The 27,584-nt window shown below is 40.1% G+C and overlaps 1 protein-coding gene across 1 annotated transcript in view; it reads right to left on the bottom strand.

Moving 5' to 3' along the window:
- The window catches only part of gstcd (glutathione S-transferase, C-terminal domain containing), a 56,388-nt gene that overhangs the window by 26,938 nt on the left and 1,866 nt on the right, over positions 1–27,584 (bottom strand). The window contains exons 3-5 of the mRNA XM_085164173.1: positions 26,942–27,391; positions 25,330–25,602; positions 21,781–21,874 (exon numbers count right to left, since the gene is read on the bottom strand). Of these exons, the coding sequence (XP_085020299.1) occupies positions 21,781–21,874; positions 25,330–25,602; positions 26,942–27,391 (817 nt within the window). The remainder of the gene's footprint in view (positions 1–21,780; positions 21,875–25,329; positions 25,603–26,941; positions 27,392–27,584) is intronic.

Here is a 27,584-nt window from a genome sequence, read left to right as displayed (position 1 = left end):
AAATAATAATAATAATAATATGAAACCGTAACCTGTAAACACCAAGTCCTGCAGCTCAGCCTGTCATAACTGCTGAATAAAATATTCAATTCTTTCACTGTCTAAACCAAAAATGCTCTATAAATAATAATAACAATAAAAAGGTCTGTGCACCTCATACCAGTGAAAGACTGGCTGATGTAACCACAGCTCCTGTTTCATTGCTGGGTGACAGAAAACAAGCTATATTGCAGGCACGATATGGGACTAGAAGAGTGTGACTTGCACACATAGACCCAAATAAAGAGTGCTTCTGACCACTTAATAAATGAACTGCCTGGAGCTCAGTCACTAAAGTAAAAATGGATTAGAAAGACTCTGACAAATGCCTGCCAGGATATGAAAGGCATAAAAGCACACGGGGTAAGAAAAACATGTCCTGTATGTACTTGTACTGTATGACTTTATGATCATAGTAATTAAAATTCAATGTCTACTTTAAATGGCCATGCCACTGCAACTAATGAAAATACGCCAAATATTTTGTTCATGTAAGGCATTTGTCACTTAGCTAATTAAAACTCTAATTTCACAAAGCTAATTACACATTTGCTATTTGCCTGTCAGCAAACACCCTCCCTTTAAAAGGGAAATATTTCATCATGGTGTAATGTCTTAACAATGCCGAGGCACCAAGCAGGTCCCCCTTAAAGCACAAACAAAGTCTTTGTTAACTTGTTCTTTTTTCGTGCAGTTTGCTGACACGTGCACTTGTAGCTGCCGTTCATTGCGATCTATAATTATGACATCAGAAGGAGACTGGTGAGGAAGGTGGAAAACCTTTGCACAAATACGGCTTCTCTCTCCAGTGTTAGATTTGCATCCCTAATATTCATTTCTGTGGAGTTAAAGGGACATTCAATATATGTTTATTCTGTCAGGAACCCAATGTTTCTGTATATGGCAGGTAGAATTGTTAGCTTGTCAACTTCTTTTCCCTAATTCAAAAGCTGAACATATTGTTGGCATTTATAAGTTTACGCACTGGTGCATTTGGCCATATGTTCATCATTATGGAAATCTGCAAGCTAATGAATGAGGAAATGAGCTCTGGCATGTCTTTGCAGCGAGTTGAATGTTGGTTATTAATGACAGGCAAGAAATCCAAATTCAGCCAACAGTGTAATTATCACGCCATATATTCACACGTATCCTTTAGAAGGGCAAGGAGACTGGAGCCTATAATGGGAAGTTAAAGGTGGAGGTGGACAGGTTTGCCAGTCATTGTGTAAATAATATGGGGGAAATCCCGAAAGCTTTAACAACACATGCCAAGAGGTTTGAAGCTATGAGGAGAAACGCTGAGCAGTAAAGATATAAAATCTTACTGACGATCACGACACTGAAAGCTTCAATTGTTGTCAAGCTGTCAGAGAAAAAATATCCTGGTATCACTCAAAGATTTTTCAGTGCATCTGTGTAAGACTGTAGTGACAAGAAAAACAAAAGGTAATGAAAATAAACATGAGGAAAAAACGTCTCATTGTGCATCCTTAAGCAGTGCTGGAATGTCTATCAAAACACGACCTAGCTGTACGCGTAGCTGTAGGCGAGAGGTTGGGAAAATTATGGAACTCCTTTTGTCCCTCCAACAGGTCGTGACACATTCCCAGTCTGTGTGCAATGCATTGCTTCAATATGAGCGTTCAACCAGAGATAACAAACGTGTTTCCTGAAATACACCAGTTATCATCTGAAATTATGTTGGAACCATTTATTAATAAATTAGAACTGAAAAATTAGTAATTGGCAAAAATGTATCAGTTCCAATCTATTGTTTTCCTTTTTCCTTAGCAATAAAAAAATCACTGGCTCTGTAGACACAATTTAGATCTAATGTCGGATTTCCATTAGAGTGTTTATGTAAGACTCATTAAAAATGCAGAGCATAAAAACACTGCTCAAGCCCATTTTAACTCAGACACCTGTCATTATCAAATTACAAACTCACCCGGCAACACCTGTTTTGTGATGTCTTGTTCTATGATGTCAACACAAGTGAGGTTATATTCAGGAATATTCAAGGACCAAAAGAGAAACATAAACGATCTTAAAAAATGGCCATCGGGCATGTGAACTCTGCAGTCCTGTAAATAACTAAGTAAATCCTTGCTGCTTCCATACAAGTTAAAAGGGTAACAGCCGAAAAGTGTCTTCTCTCCACAATGAACTCGGCAGCACAGCTTAAGCTTACAAAGTTGCATCTTTAACAATCCACGAGACTTCTAGACAGATGAGACCAAGTTTGGCCAGGACTGTTTGGCCATAATGCACAGCACTACATGAAGCACAAATCAAACACAGCACCAGAGCACAAACACTTCATACCACCAGTCATGTGTCTAGACTTTGCTTTGCTACAGTTACTTCCACATCAAGACTTTTTTAATTACACATACTGTTCTTTTTATGCCATAACTGGGATGAAAACTGACCTAAGTCTGCTTTATAAATGAGCTGCCTCATCAGCTTATAAATGAGCTGATGAGGAGAACAGATCACCTAAAATTAGGTGATCTGTTCTCCTCCCATGAGACTCAGAGTAACCCGCACTACTGCAGCCGGTATCATCCATTTGTTATAGTGGTGCTATCCACCCTCCGTAACCAATGCTGTGTGTTAAATAATGTTATGACATTTTCCTGGTGTTTTTTGACTTTTTGTATCCCCACAGTTTTACTAACTTGCTCAATCAGCTTTTGTATATATAAAATAGCTTATCTTCACCATGTTCAGCCCACACACAACGCAATCTCTTGCTGACAATCACCCATGCCAAATTAAACAAAAATGAGTGGAGATAAACTAGTATCTCTACAAGTGATTATTCCAATTTAAAATCAAAGCCTCAGATAAAAAAATTAGCCTTCTTCTCTTTTCTTTAACTTCTAAAAAGGGAAAGGTGCATCAGGGACGCAGAACTGCAACTACAGTGAGGCAGATTAAATTGACAGAATTACATTTATTCAATAGTAAAATATTGATTTCATAAAACAGGAAAACACGAAAAGTTTGCCTTTATTGGCAAACTGTCGGCAATCACTCGGACCATCTCTGACACCACTCCAGCTGCAATAAGAAACTAAACTATCCTGTAGTGATTTGTAGGTAATTTCAGCCTTCTAACATTGTTCGTTGGGCTTGACATCACTTCCATTCACATCAAAGAAAGTGTGTTTTGAATATTGATATTTTGAAAGTATACATAGTGCTTATTCTCAAAGATTTCTGGATGGTTAAAGAGAGACAAAAGCAACACCACGACAAGCTACTGTATCATTTCAACACTTATGGAGATAGCATTGAATATCTTAGCCATCATTATAACAATGTGACATTTTAATAATGGCACGTCAAAGAAGACAGATCAATAACTCTCCTTTCGGCTCCCATTGATTGCATAGTCTAAATGTTGGCTTGCAGTCGGTCTCCTGGGCACCGTTCGCTGCCCTGTTTAAAGTGGATGTGGCAGGGGGAAAAGCTCCTACATTCTTTTGCTTTAAAACTCGGATCGTTTGTAATCGATCCATCCTGTAATAGCCACAAGCACATTGTTGCAGAAGATTCAATGACCACAGAGCTGTAATCTGGACCAGCACATTCACAGCTCAGAGAAACAAATAACCCGAGGCCATCCAAAGGCTGACACGCTGGTAAACTATCTTCACAAGGAACACACCGTTTGTGTACTTGAAATGTGTTTTTTATATGTATTTTTACCACAGCAAATCAATCTGTCCTGGAACCCAAAGAAGGTCACATGTTATGAGTTTTTCAAGGAAAGAGAGCATTACAATAAACTTCTATAGATTAAAGAATTTTGAGAGCTGTGTAAATGAGAACAGAACAATGTAATTAAGGGAAGATGATTCAAATGCTTGTATTTAATTGAAAACTTTAGTAAACAGAACGGTTAAAAAACGATTATGGGAATTTTGACTAAAAGATAGCTTAGTATCAGTAACAGCATCTAACACTATACATCATTACAATATTGAAAACAATATAGAAACACATTTAATTGAAATGTAATAAAATGATTGCATTCTTCAAAACTGCAATTTCAAGACGTGAGGAAAATGAATTAAATAAAAAACACTTTTTTAACATTTCTTCGGGCTACAAAGAGCTACAAGTATGTTAAGTCTAGAAAATGCTTAATTTCACCTGTTCTTTCTGTTACGGCTCCTCAAAGTCTTCCTCCACAGTTGTACGTTTAAACTAAGTAGTTTGTTTTTATTCAGCGCACACTCTCAGCACTCTACACGCTGCCAGAGCTGTCAAAGTCAGGGAGTATATGGCATAAAGCTGGCATCGTTGGGGGGCTGTGTCAATGTCTTTTGGCCTGCAACCTTTGTAAAATCTTCCAGCCAGAATGGCTTTTAGCCCTAGTTTTGCAGTGCTAACTCAAGTATAAATAAAGGCTAGTTGGACACCAGCCAGCTGGTGTCCCTTTTGCTCTCTGTGTCCTTACAGAAATATTGGGTTGTCAAAGGCAGGGCCCCTCTGAATAGAGAAATGTAACCTTATTATTGTCACTGCAGAAACACACTCCTGGAGCTTAAAAGCAAGATTTTAACAACAAATACTCTGTTTTGATGGAATAAAAATCATTGCTCCTTTAGCTTTCTTTGGCTCTCCAGCTCACATTTTAATTAAGTGATAGAAAGCAGACACTTTGTCTCAATATTTATCTGTGTCCTCGTTATATCCATAAATGTGTTGGCGCTACACAGACATTCCTATTTAGGAATGTGGGACAAGAATCAAGGGATTACAGACTGGCCACAAACACCACACGTGCCCTTTGGATAATTAGAGGAGGATTTACGAGTCATTATTCTGTCTTACGGAGCTGTCTGCATACTAAAGGCACAAATCGTGCGAACACTGATGTTAAACTCAGTCTCAAACCTCTTCTCACAAATTCCAAACCAAAAATAGCCTGATACACATTAGTGTAGATAAAAGAATCTACAGTTGTCAAAATATCAAGGTAGGTCGCTCCTGCAGCCTAGGTGATATATGTTTATTGTAAAAAGATCTGCAGACACAGAAACAGACAAAACACGTGCATAAAAGACGATTCTCGCCTTTATCAGTGTAATCCTACACCATGAGGGTCTAAAATACACAAGGGAAAACACAACTAACAACAAGGTGTTGAACAAAAGCAACTGAGACATGCATGCCAAAGTCTATACACAACCTTGCTTTGAGCCAAATTAGATGTGGGCAATGGGGGAGGTCCCTCCTATATAAAGAGCACATTTTATGGTACTCACTAAAACCAAATATGACACATCATCTATTATAGTTCAATCGATACAGAATTGAATAAAAAGGTTTGAGCTTTTCTTTGAGTCCGTGCTTACAAAGACAGAAATTCCAGTGAGGTGACACATAATGATGGGAACAGCAAAATACTTTAATTTTGCTGTCAGGAGTTTGTGAAAATAAAGTTGAAAACAGCGATGCTTATGACCTGAAATTATAGAGGCTCTGAACAGAAACAAAAGGAAGCTAGGAAGCGAAAACAGAGAAACATGGAAAAAGAAAAACAGACAGAAGGAGAGAGCGTGCATACTGCAAAATATGCCAGCTTACATAGTATATCAACAGTCAAAGGAGCTTGCAAAGAAAAGCGTCTGGACTTCTTTAAGTTACTTGGAGACGTTTCACCTCTCATCCGAGAGGCTTCTTCAGTTCTAAGGTCAAATGGTGGAGAGTCCCAGATATAACCCTAGTGGGAGTGTCCCCCCACAGAGGGACAAAAGGACCCCCTGATGATCCTCTAATCGCCTGAGCCAAGGTGTGGAACTGGGTGTGGGTCCCAATCAGCCAGAGTTTCAGGTGATTTCATTGTGAAACCTGGCCCCACCTTATCATGCGAATTCCTGAGGTCAGATGGCCCAGGGTGTGAGTGGGCGTTAAGGCGTCTGGGAAGGGATCTCAAAACTGGATTATAGATGGCAGAGAGTTGGTGTCGTAAACCACCGCCTCTGTTCAAAGATGGTCGCTCACAGTGGACATAGATGGCTTCTTTCACTCCTCTTTCAAACCATCTGTCCTCTCTGTCCAAAATGTGAACATTGGCATCCTCGAAAGAGTGTCCTTTATCCTTAAGATGCAGATGGACAGCTGAATCTTGTCCTGTGGAGGTCGCTCTTCTGTGTTGTGCCATGCGCTTGTGAAGTGGCTGTTTGGTCTCTCCAATGTAGAGGTCTGGGCATTCCTCGCTGCACTGTACGGCATACACCACATTGTTAAGTCTGTGTTTTGGCGTTTTGTCTTTCGGGTGAACCAGTTTTTGTCTGAGTGTGTTGCTGGGTCTGAAGTACACCGGGATGTCATGCTTGGAGAAAACCCTCCTGAGTTTCTCTGATACACCGGCTACATAGGGGATGACAATGTTGTTGCGCCTGTCCTTCTTATCCTCCCTCGCTGGTGTCTGATCTTCTTTTCTGTGCCTCTTTGCTGACTTTAAAAACGCCCATTTAGGATAGCCGCACGTTTTGAGTGTTTCCTTTACATGTGTGTGTTCCTTCTTTTTCCCTTCAGGCTTAGAGGGAACATGTTCTGCCCGGTGGTGTAGGGTCCTAATTACTCCAAGTTTGTGTTCCAGAGGGTGATGGGAGTCAAACAGGAGGTACTGGTCCGTGTGTGTGGGCTTCCGGTAAACTTCGATGTTGAGGTTGCCATTCTCTTCAATGTGCACAGCGCAGTCCAGGAAAGGCAAACAGTCATCCTTCGTGTCTTCCCTGGTGAACTTGATGTTTTTATCCACAGCGTTGATGTGCGCAGTGAAGGATTCCACTTCTTGTGTCTTGATTTTGACCCAGGTGTCGTCTACATATCTGTACCAGTGGCTGGGTACTCTTCCTTTGAAAGAGCCAAGAGCCTTCCTTTCCACTTCCTCCATGTAAAGGTTGGCTACAATAGGTGACACGGGGGAGCCCATAGCACAGCCATGTTTTTGTCTGTAATAGCCTTCGTTGTATTTGAAATATGTAGTGGTGAGGCAGAGGACTAACAGTGTGCAAATCTGATCGGGTGTGAAGTTGGTCCTGTCCTCCAAGGAGCTGTCTTCTTGTAGTCGTTTTCTGACAGTCTCCACTGCCTCCGTGGTGGGTATGCAAGTGAAGAGAGAGACTACATCAAAGGACACTATGGTTTCATCTGGATCCAGGGTAAGTTTCTGGACCTTGTCAGTGAAGTCGGTGGAGTTCTTGATGTGGTGTGGGGTGTTCCCCACGAGAGGAGCAAGGATGGTAGCAAGGTGTTTTGCAATGTTATAAGTGGCTGAGTTTATGCTACTGACTATGGGTCTGAGTGGGACAGCTTCCTTGTGGATTTTTGGAAGTCCGTAAATGCAGGGTATGGCATCCCCTGGGTAAAGGCGGTGATAAGTAAGGCGGTCAATGATTTTGTCCTTTTCCAAGTCTTGAAGGCAAGCTATAACTTACTTTTTGTAGCTGCTTGTGGGGTCTCGCTTTAAGGCTTCGTAGGTATTGTTGTCACTGAGGAGAGTAGTGATCTTTGTATGGTAATCTGTAGTGTTTAGGACCACGGTGCATCTTCCCTTATCCGCTGGTAAAACAGTGATGTTGTGGTCTTTGCTCAGGGAAGAGACGGCCTTCTTTTCCTGTATTGTGAGGTTGGACGGAGGGACTTTGGCACTGGAGAGGGTGGCTGAGACTTTCATCCTGATTTGCTCTGCTTCTGTCTGTGATAATTTATTAATCCGAATGGCAGATTCTGTGGCTGTGATGAGGTCCACTATGGGCAACTGTTGTGGAGAAATGGCAAAATTGAGACCTTTGGCTAATACTCTCTTTTCAGGTTCAGTGAGATTCCTGTCTGAAAAGTTCTTAACCCATTTCTCCTGACTGTCTTCAGGTGTGTTTTCTTCTATGGGTTGTGTAGGTTCAGATTCAGAATGAGGAGTGTGTGTTTTTGAATGCAAGGTGTGAAATTTCCTGCGTTGTCTTTCTTATCAGGATGAAAGTCTCAGCCACCCTCTCCAGTGCCAAAGTCCCTCCGTCCAACCTCACAATACAGGAAAAGAAGGCCGTCTCTTCCCTGAGCAAAGACCACAACATCACTGTTTTACCAGCGGATAAGGGAAGATGCACCGTGGTCCTAAACACTACAGATTACCATACAAAGATCACTACTCTCCTCAGTGACAACAATACCTACGAAGCCTTAAAGCGAGACCCCACAAGCAGCTACAAAAAGTAAGTTATAGCTTGCCTTCAAGACTTGGAAAAGGACAAAATCATTGACCGCCTTACTTATCACCGCCTTTACCCAGGGGATGCCATACCCTGCATTTACGGACTTCCAAAAATCCACAAGGAAGCTGTCCCACTCAGACCCATAGTCAGTAGCATAAACTCAGCCACTTATAACATTGCAAAACACCTTGCTACCATCCTTGCTCCTCTCGTGGGGAACACCCCACACCACATCAAGAACTCCACCGACTTCACTGACAAGGTCCAGAAACTTACCCTGGATCCAGATGAAACCATGGTGTCCTTTGATGTAGTCTCTCTCTTCACTTGCATACCCACCACGGAGGCAGTGGAGACTGTCAGAAAACGACTACAAGAAGACAGCTCCTTGGAGGACAGGACCAACTTCACACCCGATCAGATTTGCACACTGTTAGACCTCTGCCTCACCACTACATATTTCAAATACAACGAAGGCTATTACAGACAAAAACATGGCTGTGCTATGGGCTCCCCCGTGTCACCTATTGTAGCCAACCTTTACATGGAGGAAGTGGAAAGGAAGGCTCTTGGCTCTTTCAAAGGAAGAGTACCCAGCCACTGGTACAGATATGTAGACGACACCTGGGTCAAAATCAAGACACAAGAAGTGGAATCCTTCACTGCGCACATCAACGCTGTGGATAAAAACATCAAGTTCACCAGGGAAGACACGAAGGATGACTGTTTGCCTTTCCTGGACTGCACTGTGCACATTGAAGAGAATGGCAACTTCAACATCGAAGTTTACCGGAAGCCCACACACACGGACCAGTACCTCCTGTTTGACTCCCATCACCCTCTGGAACACAAACTTGGAGTAATTAGGACCCTACACCACCGGGCAGAACATGTTCCCTCTAAGCCTGAAGGGAAAAAGAAGGAACACACACATGTAAAGGAAACACTCAAAACGTGCGGCTATCCTAAATGGGCGTTTTTAAAGTCAGCAAAGAGGCACAGAAAAGAAGATCAGACACCAGCGAGGGAGGATAAGAAGGACAGGCGCAACAACATTGTCATCCCCTATGTAGCCGGTGTATCAGAGAAACTCAGGAGGGTTTTCTCCAAGCATGACATCCCGGTGTATTTCAGACCCAGCAACACACTCAGACAAAAACTGGTTCACCCGAAAGACAAAACGCCAAAACACAGACTTAACAATGTGGTGTATGCCGTACAGTGCAGCGAGGAATGCCCAGACCTCTACATTGGAGAGACCAAACAGCCACTTCACAAGCGCATGGCACAACACAGAAGAGCCACCTCCACAGGACAAGATTCAGCTGTCCATCTGCATCTTAAGGATAAAGGACACTCTTTCGAGGATGCCAATGTTCACATTTTGGACAGAGAGGACAGATGGTTTGAAAGAGGAGTGAAAGAAGCCATCTATGTCCACTGTGAGCGACCATCTTTGAACAGAGGCGGTGGTTTACGACACCAACTCTCTGCCATCTATAATCCAGTTTTGAGATCCCTTCCCAGACGCCTTAACGCCCACTCACACCCTGGGCCATCTGACCTCAGGAATTCGCATGATAAGGTGGGGCCAGGTTTCACAATGAAATCACCTGAAACTCTGGCTGATTGGGACCCACACCCAGTTCCACACCTTGGCTCAGGCGATTAGAGGATCATCAGGGGGTCCTTTTGTCCCTCTGTGGGGGGACACTCCCACTAGGGTTATATCTGGGACTCTCCACCATTTGACCTTAGAACTGAAGAAGCCTCTCGGATGAGAGGTGAAACGTCTTCAAGTAACTTAAAGAAGTCCAGACGCTTTTCTTTGCAAGCTCCTTTGACTACGATGACCTGGATGACTGAGAACCTTCACAGACATAGTATATCAACAAGACAGATGCATGCCATATTTAAGAATGAAGTATCAAGCTGCAGATTTCAGCTCTCCATTGCTAATTTAAATTACTCAATTAGTTCAAGACTGCTATGGAAAATATTAGTAATCCATTAATTATGTGACATTCATTCATTTCTGGAGGCTCTGCTTTCCACAGATAACCCACAATAAAGGTAACCGGATTAGCATCTCCTCGTTTCCACTTGTAATTATAAATTAACACAGTGGAATGCAACATTTTATAATAACATGTGAAATGTTTGTAGTGGACGTACATGTTGAGTCATAGGAAACCATGAAAACATCCTCATAAGGTGGTAAAGTATTTAAGCGCTGCTGATTTTGTTATGTTCAGTGTTTTAATGTGGAATCAATTCTTTCTCACCCCTTATTAATCAATACACAACACTTAATCAAGACAAATCAAATAAAGACTGTAACGAGTGTTTAGCTAATTTGTTAAAAATAAAAAAGACTGAAAACATCCCATGCCATGAAGAAGAAAAGAACATTTTTACTGAACTGAACGTGCACATGAACATGTTGACCTCCATTATCGTTCAAGAGAAAAAGCTCTCCTAGATCTGCACCACCTGCCAAGCTGACTAATTTGGGACGAAAGACTTTGGTCACGCAGGTAACCAGATGGTCGATTGGCCAAACAGAAGCCATTTCTCCCCCAAAAAAAGATCATGACAGTCGACTGGGAGGTTGCCAAAAAATAGCTTCCAGACAACGAGAAACTAAATCTTTTCCTCACAGCAATGCTACAATTTAAAATAAATGGCTGTCACATCATGCTGTGGGAATGTTTTTCTTTGACAGCGTCTGGGACAAGGAAAAAAGGAAAAATGGATGCAGGAAAATATCGAGCAATCCTTTGACAAAACCTTTTCTAAAGTACAAAGGATCTCAAAAGTCACAAAGGAAACCGTTGCTTCAGGAAACCGCTGGACCTAAATCCAGATTAGTATCTCTGGAGCGACCTGAACGTGGCTGTGGAGCAACACCAATGGTAAAAACTTCCAAACTGATATGTAACAGTTTTGACTTTGTCTTTGTGTACACTGGACGAGCTCTTCACCTTATCTACATCATGTCTGTCTTACTCTAGCTACATATAGACCAGTTGGGCACAGGGTTTGCCCAACGGGTCTATATGAGTTTTATGGATTTAGAGAATTCATATGACTGTATAACTTCATGCTGTCCTGTGAGGAGTTCTTCAAGATTATTATGGATTATTGTTACAGACTATTTTGGTTTTTGGCTTTATTGCCTTTTTTTTTCTTGGTTATGTCTTAACCAGCTTGAACATGGTTGGTCTTGCAATCAACAGCTAGAATAACAATTAGCACCTCCAAATCTACAGTGATGATAGTCATCTTGAAAAGGATGAATTGTCCAATAGGGCTGGAGACAAGGTGCGGTCTCAGAGGAGTTCCAGTAGCTTGGGGTCTTGTTTGCAAGTGGGGGAAGAGTAGAGGGGGAGACTGACAGGAATGTCCAACCATAGGGGTAAAAAAATAAAATAGATGGACTGTTAAAATTTGAAATAAAAACAAAAAAAGGGGGAAATTGTAGTCAAACCATTTCCAAACTGTTAACAAAAATGATAAAAAATATCCACATAAGAATGGATGAACATGACTGCAGTCTCTACAAAAGAATATGAACAATAAAATAATATAATTACTTAACAAATAAATTGAATATATGGCTTCTGATTATTTTGTATGATAACAAATATGACTTCTAAATATTGGAGAAAAACAACTACTAAAGTAAAAAGTCCAAATATTTTAGACTACATAAAAATGATTTAATCATTTAATTACACTATAATGTCTACAATGGAAAAATATAGTGGTAACTAAAGGAAAAAATAGTTTTTCCCATAATCAATAGTCTAAACTATGCTCCACAGGAAAGGGCTGCAGAGACAAGATTGCGCAGGCTGAACACACTAATCACTAATTAATTACAAGTGCAATGAAACTGCGTTAGAAACATGTAATCCAAAACTCATTGAAAACTAGCTGAGGGTAAGGCAAATTGTCTTCCTCCTCAATACCCACACTGCAATCCGTCACCAGAGATTATTGAACAAAACAAAACTGGGGAGACAAATGAATATTCATGATATGACATTTGCAAGGAGCTCATCGTGGAAGCAGTCAGTGGCTCTGCATTTAAATGGGCACAATTCAAACATCACTGCAAATAGTGAAACTCTGTAGTAACCCTCCAGGGAGTCTAGATGTGTTTGAACCTGAATTGTAGAAATAAAGTGCCAATTATCCCTCTAATTACGAATAAAAAAGCTAGCTGCCTGTTGTGCTGGCTCCCATGTTTACGGCATATCTTTAAATCTGCAATTTAAAGACTCTAATGAGTTCAATTAATTGAGAATGAGAGGAGTGATTTGGGAGTCACAGCCTGGTGTTTGGAGTTGTAAGCCCACGGGGATGCATGTTAACCAAATGTAGGGATACAGTTCAAATATATATCCTCACTTAAAATAATAAGATCATTTAAAAAACACATGCATACTGTATATTTATATTTGTATCAAAATATTCTCTACAAAGAAACTACAATCTCTCATTTTAACGACATAGGGGTCATATGATCGTTGGGTTTTTCTCTGTATGTATCATTGTAGGGTCTACCTTACAGTATAAAGTGCCTTGAGGTGACTGTTGTTGTGATTTGGCGCTTTATAAATAAAATTGAATTGAACTGAATTGAATTCCAGGTCTGAAAGGCGACACTAGTGAGAAACGGTTTTAAACTTGCCCTCTAACACCAGCAGTGGTGACTCCTGTGGTTTGAAAAAGAAAAAAAAAAAAGAGTCTGAGAGAAGTCTATGGAAAAGTGACCATACTACTCATATAGTTACCTGATCTTAAAAACTAAAATATGTTCATTTCCTATAACATTTAGTAACATCTCGTATACTCCTGCTTCTTGTCCTAGAAGAGCTGGGATAGGCTTCTGCCTCCCTGCAACCTTAAACTGGACAAGATGAATGGATACACGATATAGCATGGGATGCTTTAGGGTGGACATAACTTACGACTGGTAAGCGCTAGAATATCAACACCGTATGAGTGTGTAGTGCGAGTGTCGTTTGTTTCTCAATCACATCCAGCCCTCACTCTTTGTGCACGTTTAAAAACACCATGACCCCAAGGACCGAAGGGGTCAGCTCAAAGTTTTGGTTTTACACAGTAATGGTATCCCAGTGTCAATTTTTGTTGTGTTTTGTCTTTTGTGGTAATTAGCAAATCTTAGCATGCTAAACTAAGAAGGTGAACTGGGTAAACATCGGGATGTTCGCATTATCATGCATGCATTTAGCTTAAAGCACCAGTGTGGCACTGATTTCTTATGGCTCAGTCAAATGAAAGTGAAAACAGGACAGCAACCTTATGACTAGGATGAGCAAGTAGTTGCAGCGATCAACTGGTTGCCACAGGTTGAGGGTGCTACGTGCTTAACCTTTGTTGATACAGTGGTCTCCAACTACTGTTTTCCTTAGTATGACTGCATCAGTTATCCGCCTGTTTTAAATAGGCACGTTGAAGAGACGGGTTCGTTCAAGGTTCGTCTGGCACATTTGCACTTAAAGAAATGTTGCAGTTCCTATTAATCTTTCTTAATAACTTTGAGATTCTTAGATTAAACACTTTGGACTCAGGAGGAATATTTAATTTATTACAAGCATTTGGAGAGTTGAAGTTCTGAATGGTGTCAAGATCAGTAAGTTACATTTAGTGCTGGGAAACTGGATGCAGATTTTAATTAGTCTGGTATCCAGGGTTAGTTGAAAGAGAAATCTGTATACATGGCAAGTGTCTGAAGGATACATCAACTCACTAAACTTCCAAATAGATTACCCTTGACATTTGTCTGTCAAAAGCCTAAGGATGCTAAGCACCTTTTGACAACTATTTGACAGCCAGGCAGAAAAAAAAAACACATTTAGCCCCATTCCTTAACTTTCCCTCGTTACTATTACTGAACTTTCCAGAAAAAACAAACTAAACACGGGCAGAGAGTCAACAATATGATCTCCAGAATAAGCTGATATGTTAATGCACAAATCAACGGTTAAATACATTTGTGTCTGAACCTGATGTAAATCTCTTTGAGTTTGAGCTTTGAACAAGTTTTTTCAACTGTTCTTTTTCCAGGATCGAATGATTTTGAAAACAAAAAAATATTTTCTCTAATGTTAAGAGGAAGTTCTGCTTGTAGCGTCAAAATTATGCATAAAGGCTCAAACATATATGCATGCATCCCCACTAATTTACTAGCCATCAACAAGCTTCTGGCAAAATTCTGGCCATTTTTAACCATTCATCTTGGCCAGAATTAGTAACCTGGTTTGCATGGACCCAGCACATATTGACAATGATGATTATTTTAAATAACTTACACTGAATATAAGAAGATTCACTTTTCTGTAACCTAAAGGAAGAAAAACTGAACTTTCACAGAAATGCAAGATTTCATTTGGAAGATGAAATCATTGTCATACAGTATTTTTTTTAATAGATTATGATAATCCAACAGAGTGAAGTTCTACTTTAAGAATTAGTATTATGCCCTCAGGGTATCCAGCCAATATCTGTTGTTGTTTTTTTAATGAGAAAAAGTCAAGTTCATGAATCTAGACTTCAATCAAATACAGCTAATTATCTTCTAGTAAGTTCATTAATAGTAAAATGACATGCCTGAGGGAAAATGCCACCCATGAAAGGCAGCCAAACTGATTTAACAGTGGAACAAATCTGGTATGTGCACATATTACAACCTTAATCCAAGTCACTGGAAAAGCAGAGCAGGAAACAAAAAGAAATTAATCCACCCACATAATAAAATAAATGAAACTTGTAATTTGGATATTCCATCTCACATCTTACAGGCAAGTCTTCCAGCTCACAAACACATGTTAAACATCTGAATTTTACCTGGAAGCTAAACATGACAGATGTTTAAAAGCTCAGTGTGGAGAAAACAAGCAAAGCACTGAAAATTGTGCAAGGGTCACAACTTCTGATGAAGGTAATATGTCCAGTGGGATTTAAATTAAAAAGAAGAGGATGATGCAGGAAGATGTCAGTTATGGGAATAGGAAGTTCCAGCTCAGCTGCAAACACCATTTCAAATCGTTCAATGTGTTTAATGTTGCCTCAGAATATTGTGAACTACTTAACACTGCATGAATATTATAATACTGAAAAGCCATTATAGATCGGCCCTGACAACTCTGCATCAGCAGCCCCGCGGGCTGAGAAGTATCACAAGTTCACCACATTAACAAAACTGTTTTTTTCCCCAGTATATCTAAACTAATGGGCAGATTTAGAAGCAAATCAAAACTTTTACATCAAAAAATGAATCAAGTGGCGTATTCGTGACAGAGGCCATTGGTAATCATGAACCTACAGAGAATTAATACAAAGCCTGCAGCTTTCCTTCGAGCTTTAATGACTACTTAGCATTTTTAGCTCACCGATTTGGTTTAACAACCTCAGGTTTACTGTTTTGCTTCAGTCTCTGTGCTCTTTCTGATTCAGCAGCAAAGAGCAACTAGTCAAAAATGAGTATTGGAGTATTTATAAATATTATAATATTATATATTTATAAAAAAAAAAAAACAATTTTAGATTAAAACCTGGGGTAAAATAAGAGAACCCAGCAGGAAAAAGTGCTACTGTACCACAATGACTGGATTTTTCTTCTTACTTTTTAAAATTTATTTTAGCTATTGCATACACAGCCCTTCAATGGAGAAAGGTCATGAGGCACGTTGTGAGGTTATTGTGTTCTAGTGCAGCACTCAGTTGTTCAAAATATCTGAAACAGCACCTTTAAGTACACACAAGCTAAGTTATTAATGTACAAAACAAAATATTCTACATGATCTGCATCCAGTTAAATTACCCACATAACCAAGTTCCTAATTCCAATAAAAGCAAATCTCTTCCTCATTTTTTCTATTAATCTATGCGTACTTTTCAAGAAATATACACAGTCAGCTGCGGAGTTTGTGGAATCTCAATCACATCTCTCTTGCAGTAGAAGCAGGGAGCCGGAGACAAATGGAGCCAGCTTTCATTCAAGCAGTTCAACTTCTGCCATGCTGTTGTAACCTACGACAAAAAACAAAGGAACTCGTCTCATCTTCGTGTACCAAAACAACCCCGAAGGATCTAATAGCGCCATGTCTCAAGCATGACAACTTTGCAGTTCTTCACCAGCTCTCCCCTTTAATGCCTCGTTGTCTTGTTCACCCCCTCATTCCTGCCTTGTTTTCTACTGATAACCCTTGTCTCCCCTCATGCTGTCTCACCCCTATCTCAATCTCCCACTGTCACCCACTCCATCATTCTACCATGCTTTATTTGCACCTCCTCTCCTCCATCTATTAAGTGAAGTGCTGGAGACAAGCCACTGGCTGTTCTAATACAATGGCCCCTCTATTCACATTGCTGTTTAACTGTTTGCAGACAAACCCTGACTAAACTTAGTGAATCAGCGCCTCCATACAAGCAGGACAACTTTGTTGTTCTACATATTATGCACACCTGGGAGCCTGTGTGTACATTTTTTTTTAAATCAATGAATGCAAATAGGTCAGTATATAAAGCAAAACAGTTTATGGAGATGTGCTAGCATGCTAGCATTATTATTTGACAATTGTTTGTTTTTTAGCAGTCGAACGCTCGAAGGTTTTTCCATGTATACTGTAAGACCTACATTGTACCCCACCTTGGCAATGGATAAAAAATAAAAAAAAATGGATGAAGGCAAACTCTCATTTATTAATTTCAAATCCATTGCTCTAGAGTACAGAGCAGAAATAACCCCATTTCAAAATTTCATGTTTCCAAAGCTTGTGGGTGTTATATATTAGTTTTGCACACATGGAAATATTTATGCACACGTAAGGGGAAAACACTGAAATTTTCCCTGTAGTACTGTACGTGTGTACATGTGTGGAGCCATTTGTGTGCACAAAAGGAATAGATAGATGGGGAGGCCCATGCGCTGGAGTTCTGTACAAATTGTGTGCCTTTCGTCTCTGCTCCTCTTTAATTACACAGTACAGAATCACAGGGGCTACCTGCATGCAAGCATGATTCTGCAGGAGCAGACATCAAGAGCACCGTTTAACATGCAGAGTGCTGACAAAAGTGGAACAGCTGAAATTTAGTATCTCTACATGATTTTCACTCTTGGTATAGACACCCCGCCTACATCACATAGAGTACTTCAGTTCAGCTATCAGTGGAGTTTTAGGGAAGAACATTTTAGATGTCACTGAGGTTTAGGCTAGAAATAGATGCTAAAGTTTCACTGTGGAACCACATTAATGAGCTAAAAATCAGTGAGACCCAATATAACTAGTACAGTGCAGTCAAATGTAAAAGGATAATGACATGAGCTCAGTTTTTTTTGGCTCTAATTCAGCACAACAGACCAACAATGAAACGTTGACTGTGCAGTTAAAGTGCTTCGATAGTCTTCTAATGACGTTTCGTGTGGGTTCAAAAATGTTTCCTGCTTTTGGTGCCTGCACTTCTGAGTATTGGGACTGTTCCTGCTGCTCTATTCGTTTTGTTGTTTTTTGCTTTCCCACGCTGCCAAACTCTCCTCACTCTCAGCTTTGTCATTACTCCTCTGATGCAATCATCTTCTTGGCCGTCTTCGCCGAGTCAATTGGTCTCATATCCCCTCTTTAAAACTCAACGCTATTATGTCAGTTTGCCTTCCAAGTCCATCTTTCCTCTTCCGCATCTCCACCTAATCCAGGATGTTCGGAAAACATTGTCCAAAGTTACAATCAGCCATCTGCTAACTCTGCTCCACCCTCAGACATTTTGGCAACTTTGAGACTTCGTTCTGGTTTTTTACTTTACTGGAGTCAAACTGCCAAAAATGAGTTCAGTGTGGAACTTCTTTTTATACAATCCCCTAATTTTAGGACAATGGAGCTGAACAAACATATAGACAAGATATCCAAGTTTCCAGGATGACTTTAGTGATGGTGAGATCCCTATAATGTTTTTTTGGTTAATCTGTGCCACAAAAATAAATTTTGTAAAGATTTATTTAACATACAATGAACTCTTCTAATTTAGGAGATTTCTTGACTTTCCTATACCTCAACCTTGTTTTCTTTAAATAAATATCTCAACACATTTTGAATTATTTGTCATGAAACTTCTAAAAACATTTCTGACTTTCTATCCAGAACCAGTCATCAAACATGAGAAAAACTGTATTTACATTTTTTGCCCATGTGAAGAACATGACAGACTATCTGTGCACTTCAGTCTTAAATCAATCATCAAACTTGATACAAAAGGAACCAAGTAAATGAAGTCCCATACAATGAGAACACCGAATACAAAAAGCTGACCCGCTAACAGAAGCCGGATATTTCCTAAGTCCCCTTTCTAACGTCCCCTCCCCACTACTCTTCCAACCTTATCTTGATACTACCAAACAGCAACAGATCAATGGACGACACTCAGGTCTACACCTAGATGAAAGCAAAGGTAGTGTGGTGTCTAAATGTGGTAACTAAGCATCAATCATATAAATTGCATTAAGGAGGGCAAACATCTTCTTGGATTCTAAAACAACAGATAGCCTGCATCAGGAACTCAGTGATCTTAAATCAGGTTTTTAGTAGCAAGGATCCAGGGCTGTTCGATATAACAATATATATCGGATGACGATATAAAAACGTCTATCGTTTCATTTTACGCTATCGTTTGTTTCGTGGTGTCGCAAAATAAACTGTTTACGGCAATATTTTTTCATCGTTTTGATGGTCACTGTAGTGGCTATATTAATTTCTTAAAGTTCTCTCTTTCTCTTATATTTTATATATCCACACTACGGACGGACAAGCGCCTGTTTTTATGCATTGTCGTTAGCAACAACGACGGTAAAACCATCGTGTGTCCACTTGTTTATGTTCCACATAAACCTTTCACAATAAAGCTCAAGGTCCTGTTGAGACTTTTCAAAATAAACTGAATCACGTGAAAGAGCAGATTATTTACGGATGAGAAGTAAAAAAGAGCCGCCAGGTGCTAAAAAATAAACCTTAGACTCAAACGTTAGAACAGGCTTTTCTCCGCAGCACGCCGTGTACTAAATACTCACAAAGAAAACGACGGCCGTTACAACTTATGTCTAAAAATGTATAGTTTCATGCATCGGTTAAAACACTCAACTCCAGCTACATGACGCGCTGCTGGAAACACTTCCCGCAAGTCGAGCTGCCCGAGATTCACAGAATTTACAGAAAATGTTACATTTTTGTGATTTATATTGTTATCGGGACGATAGATGTCTTATATCGGGATATGAGATTTTGGTCATATCGCACAGCCCTACAAGGATCCATTGGTTTTAATGCTTGTTGTTTTAATGGCAAGAGCCTCAAACCAACTAAGCCAAGTAAGTAAGTGTCAATAAACAATAATTAGCATCATGACTTTACTTCAATTTTAAAATATTTAAAGTACGTAATGAGGAGTTGAGAGACTTTTAAAGTGACATATTCATAATTAAGTATTTATTTCACTGGCATAATGAGAGAAATAAATGAAAAAAAAAAAAACATACTACAGTTATTGAAATCTGCTACTGCCCAGCTGCCAGAATTGTGAATATCTGTACAGGTCCAGATTGGGTGCTTTTTTATTTTGCTCATTTTTAACCTTTATGTTTCTATAAATCCTACACTGCACATTTGTATATAGCTTCAAATGAAAACAAAATGAAAGTAAAGACTAAATATTAAAACACTTTTTTTTTTTTTTTTTATCTCAAAATTATGACAGATAATAGAAATATGTCAATGTGCTAACAGGCCCTTATTTGGGCAACACATCAATTTAGATGAGCGTCATACTGACTGCCTGGAATATTCACATAAACAGAAAATAACAATGAGCAAATCAAAACACCGTTTGTTATCAAAGTTTTCTTTTGAATCAGTAAAAGTAGGAATAAATACGTTGGGAAATTAAGTCGGGGAAAATCCGCTTCAAAGTAGCGCAAGTTAAAAGATGGCTCACAGAGCAAAGGCTTCAGTACGCAAAATAAACAAAATCACTCAACAGCTCGTTTATCTGTTTATTTAGCGTGTTTGCTCATTCTCTGCAGGTTTTTTGTTGTATTGTATGGTAATGTATCATTTTGTAAACCTGTTTTAAAAGTGCTATGGATAAAATCAATTTACTATTCAAGTTGCTTGGAGTGAAAAAAAGCTTAATATCATGGTAATGAAGTGGAAATTTGACCTACACAAAACAAAAGCTGAAAAGAGGTAGAGATCTTAAATTAAGGTGTTTTTTTAATGAAATATTCTTTCTGGTTTCCTTTTCTCATTTTCTTTGATGGAGGAAATAGGCACTGAATGAACTCCTGCTTGTAACAATTTCCCAAATAAGCAAAAATGAAAGGAAGAAAGAAACGAGTGCGCTACACAATATTAAAGAAAATATTTAAACAATCACATGCATGAAGCATGTGCCTTCATCTACCTTCCCCAATTTCTTGTGTCAATAACACTGAAGCGGCAACGTGACCGTATGGCAGCAAGTGCCCTCACCTCACAGCAAGAAGGTCCCACCAAAGCCAAAGATGGGAATGTGAGTGTGAATGGTTGTCTATCTCTCTATGGATGGATGGATTAAAATTAATGTATGTTTGAATGGATGGACAGATGAATGGACGGATTCAAATGTATTGGATTAAGATGGATGGATGGATGGATGGATGGATGGATGGATGGATGGAATAACACTTATATGTTGGGAGTGATGCATGTGCATCATTTAGCGTTGCTAACAACAAAGACATCTCACTAAAAAGAGAAACAATGCAGGTGAGGAAAAGAGGCAAAGAAACAGATTTTTTCCCTCTCTCTGTTGCTCCAATGCCACCTGGGGCAGCAATCAACAAACCTCCCCCATTGTCTATCAGAAACTACTCTCACAGCAAGAAGTATCCACTAAGACAAGTGGGACGCTGTACAAGTTGTCTTTGAACCTTTTTAGGTGTTTTTATTGTTTTGACTCTTGTTCTACCACAGACCTATTTCACACTTTCACCCTACAACATCACCAGGATAGCACATGTAGATTAAAAATCATTAGGGGACCCTCAAGGGGAACCGCATCCACCTGCAGATTAACATAAAATGTGTTTGCATTAGGTGCAGCTATAAATCACCAACAGCCACAGTAGTACCGAAAGGTATAATGCAAATATTTATTCATGTTCCTCGCTCCATATATAGTAACATTTGTGTTTTTTCAAGTCAACCCAGAAATAAAGTGGAAGAAAGAGGCTGTGGAGTGTTGCAGAGGCATACAGGCTTACAAAACATGAGGGAAGTAAAAATAGTGAAAGGAGGACAAAGAGAGATGAAGACATCAAATAAATACAAGAAAATAAAACTAAAACAAACCAAAGGGGCAATGATAAAAGTGCAAGGGCAGGAGGGCAAAAATAAAATGGAGCCAGCAAAGAGCACAGCCTCGAGGCAAGATCAGAGTTTACCTTCAGTAGGGTTGATCGCTCCTGGTAAGCTTTCCCATGGGAGGGTCCAGGAAGGGCAAGGATGAGGAGTGAAGACTGCCTCGATGCCATTTTCCTTAGGGAAGAACACACACATACACACACAAATATACAAATGCAAGTTACTATAGAAACCTACAGCCTTTGTTGTAATCGAGTGACTTATTTTGTACAAGCCCTCTGCTACCTTGCACACAATACAACTCTTATTAAATTTTCAAGACAGAACATTGCTTCACCAGTACAGAACATACTCCAGCACATCTAGTACAATTAACTACAATAGCAAGAGAACCAGGGAAACCATGGTAAACTTTTTTTAGTTCTCTCCGTGACAGCAGGGCTAACTATGTATTTAACTAGCTTTGCTATGCAAAACAGCTAAAGTTTGTCTAGATAGACGCAATATTTGTTGCTAGAAGGCAGTGCTATTTAGAAGCTTCTGATGAGGCTGTGTTCTCAGTTCTCCTTTCCTGCCGTGTTTCTCACCACAGCGTCTGGGGTAGCAACAGCTCATTTGCTACAGACTCTGAAATTGACTGAAACCGCAGGTATACAGGCATGGTAGAATGAGCAATCTGAATGGTGTTTTTTTAAATGAAACTTGAAAGGCACATTCTCAATCATGCAATAGCGTCTATTGGTAAAGCCTTAATTTTTCAGCAAGACAATGATCCCGAACTCACTGTCAATGCAGTAAAAGCACACGTGGATACAAAAAAAAATAAACAAAACACACACACACACACAAAATGAAGCTCTATCAATCATGGATTGGCTTCCTCAGAGCTGTGTTAGATCATTTTGACAAAGAAAAGAACAAAAGGCAGCCAAGATCCAAAGGAATTTGGGTCATATTAAATAAAAAAAATCATTTTTATGCAACCAGGACAGCGTAGATGGAAACACTCATGCAGAGGTTTCACCGAATTCAGAAATCAGTGGAAGACATCACAGTAGCTATGTCCATCTTTTGTACTGTCTGTATTTACATAGATGTTTGCACTTGTTTCAGTAAATCCCTGGAGCTGTTTCCCATATAAAGAGGAAAAAAGCTCATCTTACAATAATATGACACCCTTTTAATAGAAGGTCTAACATGGAACATTAAATATGTGCAACACTTTGGTCACCGTCTGTTACATTTAAATGTGTTTTATGAATAAAGACTTGACTATCATGTACAATGACATCAGAAAAATACATACACTGTGAGGTGCATCACTATGATGCAATAAAAGCACTGCAATTAAGACTATATTACTAAAAACCCTTAGTTCTGTTGACACTAACTGATTTGTGTGTTATACACTGGGGTTGAACAATGTCTGGCTGCCATATTAAAATATTCTAATATTTTTGTTTTATTCATCTTTATATAAACACATACTGCTATATAATACAAACCAATCAAAGTCTACAACACTGCAAACCTCAAGCTCAAAAACTTATAGTCTGTGCCAAAACCAATTATATTCACTCTCCACAGTAACACAAACTTGTTGCTGATAAGGTCATTTTTGGTCACTGGGTAAATATGTTTGAGGTACCTCAAAGTACACTAAGGAAACATGCACCTTAAAGCTTTAATAATTTTGAATATGACAAGGTGATTCTGTTTAAAGCTCTATTTCTTCTATTAAATCATATTCTTAAGTTTGTTTGTTCACCTGCAACAAGGAATCCTGGCTGTCTGGTCAAACTTTAAACCCAAATGACAAATAATAGGTAATAATACAAGACTGCGTTATTATCCTGCCATAATGCTCATTGATTTCAGAGAGGAGTTTTTCACGGGAACACACACAGACTGTCTTCAATCGCTGTTTCTGGAACAACAGCTCCCCTATGAACCCAATTCATCAGACATAAAATCAAAGACTTAACTTCCTTCCTGCAAACCCAGTAATTCTCTTTTTAAAAAACCTCTATTTTTGATATCTAAGTTGTGTTAGCTTTTGTTAGGCAGTGATAATACCAGGTCTTAATTTCTGGTGTCGGGATGCCTGTTTGTTTACCATAGATACAGATCACAGGCTGGGGCTCCACAGATCACTGCACGGGGAGCTTGAACAGTATGCATGAGTGTGTATTAACTGGAGTGATAAAGGGGCAGAGTTTATGAGCCATTTGTAATGTGAATGGTTTTGCGAGATGAGCCCACTGCCTCTGGTTAGCCGCCGTGAAGGATCGACTGTCACCATGTGAGGCGGCAGACTGTGTGTTTATACCTTGGTGGGACACACACAGAGGACATATATGCACACACAGACGCAAACAGACAGGCACATTACCCAGCGCAACAGCTGCACTGCAGACATGATGATGGCGACATGTAGCCATCCTTGTAATCCCTCTAGGCAGAGAATGGTGGCCATTGTGTGTTTGTCTGTGTGTGTTCACGCATTCCTCTCGGTTTTAATGTCGGATTTTAACCTGCCAGCAAAACTGTCATTTACACACATGTGGGCCTGACTAAATTTCATCCGGCAACACAGCACATCTAAAAGACACATCCCATCCTGACCACCCAGCTCACTCACCCTCATCAGAATTTTCCAAACCGCTTGGTTTTTTTTCTCCTCGCCTCGCTCACATTGTTATAGAAATGTAGCCAGCAGGAAATAACAGAAATAACTTTCCTAAGAGAGCAGAGCAAAAAAAGCCAAGAAAACAGTCTGAGGGCTCAGTGGCGAGAGGTTAGTCAGGGTTGAGGAGACAGTCTCCTTTAAAACAGCTGGGCCTGCTTATCTCCTGCTGTTGCAGAGGTAATATATGGAGCAAAGAAATCTATAAACGTGTGCGAATGAGCAGGTCTCTCGACAATCCTTCCTAAGGGACCTGCATTGGGTCGTGTATCTTGCCTGTGCACATGTAGATTTTTAGCCAAAACTATAAACTAAGTAAAGCTATAACATTTTTGTTTTGTTTTGGACCAGATTCACTGTTTTTATTGCACCTGAAATGAAGATAAGCTGAATGTGCACTGTCTGCACTCCTGCAAGTGGTAACAGGATCCACTGAGAATACTGAAATGTGCATTTAAAAAAAAGCACCCCAGGCAAATACAGTGTTTTTTCTCATAAACAGATTGTTAGTCTTTAAAAAAAAGGTTGTTTTTTTGTAATGTCTACAAGAGCAAAATAATATGCATCGATAACAGCTTTGAATTTCTTTTTTTTTTTTTTTTTAAAGACCACTTAAAATGTTAATTTTATGAGTGAAAGCAATCACTGATAAATATCTGGCAGAAAAACTAAATATCCAACAATTACAAAAGTCTGCCAGAAACCGAAACATTAACTCAGAGCTACACTCTTGAAGGCGCAATCAACAGAAAATGGAGGCATGAAATTACAGGGATAATACTTAACAACCACTCTGGAGGCTGCGAATCTGTGCTGTTAGGGGACAATGGGAGGCAGATCCCTTGATATTAGGTCAGGATGGAAGTGTTGGAACAAAACATGTTTGGTTAACATATAGCTGAAAAGCATGCTGGGGATTAAGTAAAGGAAAGTAATCATTTACTTTGAGTTTAGTCATTGTGGGCCTTGGGCCGCCGACAAAAGGAACCTCTGGGGCCATCTCCCGACCTTCTTCCTCTTCCACCGGTAGACTGGTTGGGTTGTCCTCTGCTGAGAGAATTGGGAGTCCAGACGTGGGAGCCTGGGGTATGGACAGAAGTAGCCCACAAGCCTTGGCTGCCCGAAGCACCCCCGGTACCTCCTGGACACAGCCGTACCAGCGCAGTAGGTGGGGGAGATGATGTAGAGTGGCAGCAGCGCGGGCTTGGAGGGAACACTATTAAAGACCGAGAACAGGATGAAAGGATGAAAGAGAAAGAGGAAAACAACAAGGAAATATTGATTAAGTGACTCGACTGACATGTTACTGCCAGCGGAGCGAGATGCCACGTTCCACCAGAATTCACACATCACGCTGGTGAACACTTGTGCGACAGACTGGCAAAAAAAAAAAAAAATCAAAACAGAGCTGGCAGGAGGAGAGGGTGAAGAAACAAACAGAGACATGATCTGAGACGAAGCATCAGGGCACAGAGTGTGTGTGTGTGTGTGTCTGGACACAGAGTGGTGCACGGAGGCAGAAGGGGCACTCCGCAGCACGACAAGAGGGTGGAGTGGAAAGGACTCACTGTGGCTGCGTGTGTTGTGAACAGTGATGGCCGTTAAGAGGAGACACGCTAAGCTGAGTGTGAAACTGGAAACCACTGGGGCACAGCTGACTACTAAAAGCCTCATTGTGAGAACTTCAGTTCTTTCCCACAATCGAGGAATAGCTGGAGACAGCTGAAAGGTGAAATGAGACCCACTCCACTGCCAGACAATGCAGCATTCCTGATCAATAACAGCATAAGCCTGAACTTTACAGCCCTCGGTTCGCCGCTGCAGTTGCTACCAAATTCATCACAAACAATGAGGCGTAATGAATATTCAGTGAGCACTTGAGCTTCTAAATTCTTCAAAGATTTTCAAGTTAGAAGTTTGTTTTTTAGGTCAACATAACAACCTGCCAACTCTGTCAGCTGTTCCCAAAGTAAAGTCAGTAAAATGTATTTCAACCTGCTGCATTTGAATAAAAACCCTCCCCGTACAGTGTTATCAGCCTTTGCCAGGTGGCTCCAGACCACCTTTGAGAGCAAAAACTGTGCCAAGTCTGATGCAGTGACTCTTCTTAACCCAAGTTTCTGCCTGGCTGGATTTAAAAAAAGGAACTGGGTGTACTACCTGTTCACCCTGACCAGAGTGTCAAAACCACACATCATGCATAATTTGACAAGTCATCATAATAAAGGTATTAAAGAGCCAGCAAATTCATGTAACTGCACGCTCCGGTCTGCATGAAAGCATTCAGTCTGACATCAGCGCCACTTTTGTATGCACTGAGACAAAGCCTTTCCTATCAGCACTTGACTGTTTGTGTAACAGGTGTATTATTGAAAAAGCATTTGAAAAGAAAGTGTGTCAGTGAAATAAAAGCGACAGGCTTAAACTGACAAGAAAAGGGCTAATAAAATTAATTGTGCTTTGATGTGTATGTGCCATTCTTAATTAGACAGTAACAATCAGAATGAGGTTGTTGACACCACTCAAAAATTCATTACATGTCAAAAAGCCCTTACCAGATACTGATAGATGCACGGGAGCAGCACCACATCAGTCAGAGTGAAGTACAGTCCCTCAGCAAACACATGCTCCAACAGAGGCAAATCTGCTGTCTTCACTTTCCTAATCTCAGAGTTCTCTCTGGTGGTTAAAGCTGGTACTGAATCCACAGATAGTTTGGCCAAAGCTGCTCTAAGCTCAAGTCCATCACAGGGCTGGGACGACTGTCCAATCCCGGACTCGGAGTCCAGGTTCTCTTGGCTTTCAGCAGACTCTTCACGTCTCTGCTCCTGGAGTTTCCGCCTTCGTATTTTGTCATCGTTGTGGACTCTGACAGGCTCCGCGAGCCTTCGCTCAAGAGTGAGAATGGAGAGGGGCACCTGCTGATCATCATTTGCGGGATTCTGGAGATGTTCTTCAACAGCAGAGGGGATTTCAATTTCACACAATCTAGTCCACCGGCTCACCTAAGAGTGAGGAAAACATGGTGTTTGAGGTCTGTCTGTAAATGCACTCAAAATAAAAAGACATTCCAAAAAAGGCTGAAATACAAGTCCTTATCATAGCACTGTGCACAACTAGTGCAGTTGTCAGATATTTATTCGTAATGTAAAACAAAAAACATAACTCTGCTACATATTTCCAAAACAAAAAAAGGGG

The sequence above is a fragment of the Neolamprologus multifasciatus genome, chromosome 6 (genome assembly GCF_963576455.1).
Source record: "Neolamprologus multifasciatus chromosome 6, fNeoMul1.2, whole genome shotgun sequence".
In the NCBI taxonomy this organism is placed as follows: domain Eukaryota; kingdom Metazoa; phylum Chordata; class Actinopteri; order Cichliformes; family Cichlidae; genus Neolamprologus; species Neolamprologus multifasciatus.
The sequence above is the reverse complement of the archived record's forward strand: the minus strand, read 5'-3'. Positions and strand labels throughout refer to the sequence as shown.